The 7,537-nt window shown below is 42.0% G+C and overlaps 1 protein-coding gene across 1 annotated transcript; it reads right to left on the bottom strand.

Moving 5' to 3' along the window:
- Window positions 1-1,215: 1,215 nt before the first annotated feature.
- On the bottom strand, window positions 1,216-3,309 carry id3 (inhibitor of DNA binding 3). The gene is made up of 3 exons (XM_010757004.3): window positions 2,895-3,309; window positions 2,405-2,472; window positions 1,216-2,037 (listed from the first exon to the last, which is right to left on the bottom strand). The coding sequence occupies exons 1-2, from the start codon at window positions 3,192-3,194 to the stop codon at window positions 2,419-2,421; spliced, it is 354 nt and encodes a 117-aa protein (XP_010755306.1). The 5' UTR covers window positions 3,195-3,309; the 3' UTR covers window positions 1,216-2,037; window positions 2,405-2,418.
- Between the last annotated feature and the right edge of the window lie 4,228 nt (window positions 3,310-7,537).

Genomic DNA, 7,537 nt, shown 5'->3' with positions numbered 1-7,537 from the left:
CAGTTTGTCTCTGACACTTTGACAGAGTCTTGGCCTGAGTGAGGAAAGAAACTGTTCTTGTGTCTGGTTGACTGTGGTGTAAATTGCTCTGTAGCACCTAATAGAGGGTAAAAGTTGGAACAGATTGTATCCAGGCTGTGATGGTCCTGGAGTGATTTTCCTGCTTGTTTCCTGGCAGTAGACAGTATATGTCCTGAATACATTGCTAAATGCAATGTAATGCAATGTAATGTAATGTAATGAATACAGATCAATCAGGCACCAATTATTATTATTATTATTATTTCTTCAAAAAAATAATAAATTAATTTAAAAAGTCCACAATGGTGGAAGTTATGTTTACATCTTGTAGCACATTTCCTAAAAAATGTCTGTAATGTACAGTATGTCTTACTGTAACCACAATTTAAAATCTTCTTCCAATAACCTATTTTTTACCACTAGATGGAGTAGTAACCTCATTATTATGTAGCCTGAATGCCAGAACTAGGTCAATTTATTCAACAACTTAACATATTTAGGAGTCTGATTGCTTTGCTTGTTGTCTTGTTTTTTCTTTTTCTTTTTGAGGTTATGTTTGGTGAGACTCTTAATAACATGATAAGAAATAAAACCAGAAAACATGGCTTAACTGTGGCAGATGAGGCCATGGTAGCATGTGACAACATTTATTCCACAAGGTGGAGTAGTTTGGTCAGCTTTTAAGACAAGCTACAGTACAAGTACAGTAACATTAAGTTCCAAAACCCATATATCATTAGACAGTTATATTCTTTCTGTAGGGCTGATTATGATGATGTATGAATGCTGCATTACAGGTGATACTCTTCATCTTCCAAGGCCAAAGCAAGACTATTTATATACATGCTAATCTGGTGTCATGAAGGTTGATATAGACCTGTGTATGTAACCGTGGCTTTTAAGATTTATGAATGATCAGAATGGTCGGTTTATGATCATGTAACATCCTCTCTTCTTGAACATTTAGGAAGTTCAACAGCTTTTAACTGCTGGTAACTCATTCTTTGGAAAATTAGAAGCACTCACAGGAAACTCCCTTCGTTTGATTTCCAACCACCCAACCTCAAGATTCTTCTCAATACATCCTGTTGTATCAGCATTTCATTGTCATTCAAAGCCTAAAAAGTCACGTCAGCATCGCCTTTAACATCTGAATAACACGACTAGAGATCAAACATACCATAAAGGCCAAGCTGTTTCACATCTTTTTTTTTATTTCATTACATAAGAACATACATACATACATACAAAGCACACTTTATAATAAAGAGTTTATAAAACTCACAGCACATTGTCTGTAGAAATAACACAATCCCTACAAACATTCACAATTAACTCTAGTATAGAGTTCTGAGTATACCTAAGAAAACCCCAACTTCCATTCAGAAAAAAACATCCAAATTGACTCACGACTTACATACATACCCACAGCAGATATGTACACATTCGTATGAAGTTGTAACAGTCTCCAAATCATTAGAAATCAGATTAAGGAGGGAAAATAATGCAAGGATAATTAAGTGAGATGATGTGAGACTTGGTGTAGAAAGGGATTCAGGTTGGGTGTGGAGTTTAACCCACAAAAAAAAAAGTTTTTCAAATTCAACAGACATAAAAAAACAAAACAAAAAAAAACATAAAATAAAACAACAATGTACCAATATTTCTACATCTACCTACAGGGGATCCCAGGTTTTTGGAGGAGGGCATATAAAGCCGTTCGCTTTCAGTTGCCAATCCTGGCTTCTGCTTTGGTGTGTTGATTTGTCTGTCCAGGGGCCAAAGAATGAGTCTCTGTTTTCTTGCTCATGCACTACCGTTGATCCCCACTCATCTAGGAAATGGTCCACTTTTTTCTTGTCTTTTCTTTCTTTTCTTTTAAACCCTCCACCTCCCTCCTCCTCCTCCTTCTCCTCCTCCTTCTCCTCCTCCTTCTCTTCCAAATACCTATCCCACCCTTTCTGCCCCTCTTGTCCTCTTGCCCGGAGTGAAGTGGAGACATGTGTTTCCCTGCACCTGCATGGAGAGAAAGGAAGAAAAGTGAAGTCAGATCTCTCCCTCTCACCCTCCCTCCCTCCCTCCCTGCAGAGGAGAGCAGACAGACTGGCGCCTAGCATGGAACTTTCATTAACCCCAGGCAGATAGCAATGAATCCGCTACACATTCACTGGCCTGTCTAATTGGCAACCGTGGTGAATGTGGAGGGTAAAGGGACTTTCACCTACCAGGATATCAATGCCAACACTATACTCGCTGGTATTTTAAACTTCTATTTTTAAGTGATTTCATTTTGACAGTCAAAACAAGACACAGCTGTACATTTTTTTGCCCAGAGATAGTTTCAAACACTTCATCTTGTGATCTCATTAAAACATATACGTACCATAATATGTCATCTTAATGGCACAACCGCCCTTCTTCTTTGGAGAAATTGCGAGTAAGATCCGCAGTCTGAATTGGAGAGCAAAAAGAAGCTGTGTTAAAAGGCTTGCATATAAATCAAGAATAACCGTCTTTGCGTGGGTGTAAACGTGTTTCCCACAACACCACACATCATCTGCTACTGCATGACAACAGTCTGAAATACAATACACAGCACCATGCAATGCAAGTAAGCAAGTGTGGAGGGGGGGGATGCATATCGTGTGTGACCGCATGAGCACCGAGTGGAACAAACTTTACAAAAAAATCTGCACACGGAGCTATGAAATGAAATTTCACTTTTCAGGCCAATGCGGAGATCTGTGGTGCAAAGGGCCACAGATGGGATTGCTGCTAGGGAATGTCAGTGTGTGCAGATGTTTGAAGGACAAGCAATCCAGTTCGACCCTTGCAAGCCTGCATCTTTTCTCTTTCTCCCTCCTCCTCCTCACCTTTATTGACAAAACCATCTCCGGCGCGGCTGCGTCCTCCGCCTCCAACGCGATCTGCAGGTCGAAGATGTAGTCGATAACGTGTTGCAGGATCTCCACCTGGCTGACCGACTGGTTCTGCGGGATGCTCGGCACCAGCTCCTTCAGCTTGGAATAGCAGTCGTTCATGTCGCACAGGGCGCCCACCGGCTCCTCCAGACACGAGTGTTTATTCCGGCTGATGGCGAGACTCTGCTCCGAAATACAGCACACGGCCTTGTAGCAGTTCCTCACCGAGCGGACGGGACTGATGGCTTTCATGATGAAAACAACAACAACAAGACTTGATGTTTGAGTGGAAGTTTGCGATGCTCTCTTTTCCTCTTCGCTTGTCACTGTCTTGAAACGCTACAGTGCCCTGACAGCGACGTACAGTTAGGGTTTTATACGCTGCACGCCCGCTGACGCCCCCTTTTTCGCATTGTGCCGCGATTGGCCAGTGTACAAGAGCAAGCGCATTCTCATTGGCTGATATCACCTTGTGGAAGGGTTGGAAAGAATGAGGAAATTCGGCCGGGATACCTAGAGGGGATTGTCAATCAATTAGTTACCTCTTTCAGGTGGTGGCATTTATTTGACATGGGTAGCAAAAAACTCTCACTCACAAACTCAAAAGTGGGCACATAAATAAAAAAACAAACATACATAAATAAAAGTGGAATACTTTAAGTTTACAGGGGCTTTACTCTCTGGGAGTAATTGCAAGGAGAGATTTTAATTACAGTTTATAACCACAGCCTCTATCTCACTTTTACTTTTGTGAACAATTCCAGATGTCAGCTATGAAACACATCTCACATACAAGCCTTTGTGAAAGCTCCTCATAGATGAGATGTTCCATTTGGGATAATTATGCCCTTTTTTTATTATTATTAATTACTTTAAATCCTTAATGAAGTCTGACTCCACGTCTGGCTGTGTTAAGACCTTAGGCAAACAAAATGTCTTCAGTGCTGTAAAGGTAGATGATAATATATGTAGATAAGTAGAAATTAAAGGAGTCTATGTGCTTATATCAGGGCACACAACCCGAAAAATGTGCATAGAAAGAATAAAATCTTGAGAATATGATGTTTATATAATATAGGTAAAAGGTCAGTTGATTCAGACTCTTTTGTACATTAGTTAATTGTTAGGAGCGTGTTATTCTGATGACCGACTATTGGATATGGACTTGATTGATTGATTATACATGTTTCGGTGGTGTGTAGGTCTTCTCATATCTTTATAACACCTAAAGTATAATTAACAAAAATGTTTCAAACTCGCAAAGACTATGAAGGGTGCACTTAACCTGCCAAGTCATTTACTGTTAAAATCTAACCCCCCTCGCGTTACAGTTTTCTGAAAATTATATTTTAACAATTCCAAAATGTTGTTCCCTTTTAGTTTACATCAAAGCACGTTCCGTTCTGCTCCTATTTGGGTCTTATTTTTCCCTTTTCTCACAATCCTGTTTTGTGGAGGAATGCAGGCCTGAGCCAGCTGTGTGTCCTATCCCGGCCCAGCTGTGTTGATCTAACGCGCCAGTCCCAGACATGCTGGCGCCAGCCTCCCGACGTCATCCATTCACCCCGACGCGCACTCCCCTCTTTGGCAGACGGCCCGCCCTCCCCCGTCCACCACCAGAGGGGAGAGAAGCAGTGGCGCTCAGAGATTTGATTGGCTGACCACGTCTGTCACTCACGGACGTGGATCTACGCCCTCTACGCTTCCCTCCTCCTGTCTGCAGTTGCACTCAGAGAAAACCTTTCCAAATACTCCAGAACTTGTGTAATGATGGATACGCCAACACGGCCTTGAGACGAATCTCTTTATGAAAAGTGACAGGAAAGCAGTGTTCAGTGACCTACAGTCACTGAGCACAGCTTTACAGTATATGTTACATTACAAATGTCTCAAACTGTCACGTCCTGGAGTTTCTGTTCAGTGTTTAGATAAAATGGTTACTCAACAGTCCGTGGTTGCCAGAATAGTAGCAGCCTGTATGCGTTCAGACATTTTGCAACCACTGTGAACGTCTCACCCACTCAGCTGTGAGGTTTTTAATCTGTCCATTTTAGGAGAAAAGGTATTAAAACTTTGGTGAGGCTGTCAGCAAGTCTGACACTGTATTACGTCACATACAATAAGAAGAGCGGGTTAAATTTATCGCACTATTTCTGGATGATGATCTGGACATATTCGTGCGTAAAGGCGCACGGCTTGGGACAAAACTCCCCATCATGCAGAGGTTTAACAGATGTTCAAGTCACTGCCTTCCTCCTGGCATCCCCCCCACCCCCGCCTTTTCCACCCCACAGCCATTGACCCAGTATGACAAGTCACTCAGCGAGCTGACTTTAGAGCAAAACACAATATTGAACCGTGAGACAGGCCTTATTTTAGAGATATATTGTGTGAGCGGTGCACAGTATCCAAACAAGACTTTGACCTTAAATATCTTTCTTGAATATGTCAAGAGGAGGACAAATATTGCCCCGAATTTCCCAAGTCTGGTGGGAATATGATTGCTCAGTCAGCAAATAAATGCACGCTGCTGGCTAAATCGATTATGCGTTTGGGATTACAGACCTCCATGCGGAGTTGACGTAAACATTATCCTATTTGCGCTTAATCATTTTAGGAACTTATAAGAGGCTGTTTGTAGGCTATCAAAAATGCCAACAGAGTATTTTCCTCCCATGACAACGCTTGTCTGCAGATTCCAGAGCTCTCAGTGCGTAAATCTATGCGACACACACACTCACACACACACAAACACACACACACGCACTAGTGTGTCTGGGCAGGGATCAGGTGCTTGTCGGAAAGGCCCCGGACACAATCGGGTCTCTCTTTCAATGGATGGGAGAATTCCGAGCCTGGCGTCAGTTAGTCTGCCTCTCTCCCCGCCCTCCCTTTCCCTCTCCCCGCTCCTCCGTGCAGCTGGACGCAGACAATCAAGCCATCAACAATCGCCATGCATAATTAGCAGCGCCCCCTCCTCTCTTCTCCTCTCTACTCCTCTCTCTCAATTAAATTTTCAAATCCACCATATTTTATTGACAGCCAAATACTAATAAGGAAGTAAAAAAAAAAAAAAAACTAAACTAAAACTTAAAAAAATATATTACACAGGCCTAATAATAAGCCTAAACATCTGTTCCACTTCTATGACTGAATGTGTGATACCTCCAGGACTTAAATCTCACCCCCCCTCCCACTCGTCCTTACCTCTCAAAGCAAAGTGTCTCTTTTTACTGACAACTGAACAGAGTGTAGAGTAATGAGGGTCATCTTGTGAGATGAGACAGAAGGAAGGAGGGAGGTGGAGAGACAGAGGGGGTAAACCACCATACTGTCATGTGGAGAGGCAGTGTTGTATACAGAAGGGTATCTTTTTCATCCACAAGTGCAGGCCCATCTTGGGGTGGGGGGGATAATTAAGTGGCAAGAAACACACTGAAACTTAATTCTTTGTATCTCTGGTGTGTGTCATGCAGGATTCCTCTGCTCCTCCTCTGCTCCCCGTTTTCACTCTGTCCTTCATCAAAGAAGCTACAGTCTTCTCCATCAGCTTTGAACAGCCTACAGATCACAAGCTTTTGTCCCTAGTGACCCAGGCGGTGACATGACATTTTATGCACATTGTTGATTTGTACTGGTCACTTGTTATTTATGTTTGAGTCTCTTGTCCAAGCGTGTGCATAATGATCTTGATTTTAACATAAGAGGGTACCCAATGCATTAAAGAAAGAAACTCACCCACGCACTTCATTCATTGATTCATTCACTCACACACTATGTGCCCATTGTGGCTGTTTGGAGGCATTGCAAAACCTACACACCGGGTCACGTTTCTCCTCTCTGTATTAACTTTTAAACAACTTTGCATGTATCACAGTGCTGTACGTTGAACCAATTACAGTTTTTAACAAATGAGAGCCATATGTTCAGTCTAAATCAGAGTGGACAAAATGTAAACATACTACACACAAATTTGCTCCATAACCTCCAACAATAGCTGAACACAGCAGAATGCACAACAATCTGGACATGGTTTTAGTTCCTGTCTGCATGTTTGAGCAGAAATTGGTCAATTTTCTTTGCAGCAGCAGAAAAACATGTGATGGTGACGCATATGCTTGAGCTTACAGCACAGTCATTGCATGATGTCATAGGTGGCTGTGAAAGTGAGTGTTACTCAGTGCTGAAGAAATAACCTCACTGATAGTGTCGTCATCAGGATAGACTTGGCTTGGAATTGGAGACTAGAATTTTTTTGTCAGTAAGTCTGTGTAACAATCTTGGGGTTTGTACAGTGTGTGTATTTATCGGGAAGGGAGCATTTCACAAAGAGATGCTGCAGAGTTGCATTATGGGAACTGTAGGAATAAAAGTCAGGATCTGCAGCCTCTGCTGCATCTATTAGGATTTTCCTTACTCCTGTAATTTCCAAACTTTACTGAAGTGGAATATTAAATCACTGGAATATTCCTTTAAGATCCTATGCTATCTTAGGTGTGAACTACTGTCTCTCAACTGTACACTGTGTTGTTGACAAGAGTGAGGCCATTAAATATGCCTAGAGATAAATACTGACAGTGGTCAAAATTTGGTAA

This window comes from Larimichthys crocea, chromosome XXIV, assembly GCF_000972845.2.
Source record: "Larimichthys crocea isolate SSNF chromosome XXIV, L_crocea_2.0, whole genome shotgun sequence".
NCBI classification, from domain to species: Eukaryota; Metazoa; Chordata; class Actinopteri; family Sciaenidae; genus Larimichthys; species Larimichthys crocea.
The sequence above is the reverse complement of the archived record's forward strand: the minus strand, read 5'-3'. Positions and strand labels throughout refer to the sequence as shown.

Excerpts from the sequence above, each read along its gene's own strand:
- id3 (XM_010757004.3), bottom strand. The coding sequence starts at position 3,194 with ATGAAAGCCATCAGTCCCGTCCGCTCGGTGAGGAACTGCTACAAGGCC. Across the intron at positions 2,473-2,894 it reads AGATGGTTTTGTCAATAAAG|ACTGCGGATCTTACTCGCAA; the intron begins GTGAGGAGGAGG and ends TCTCCAATTCAG.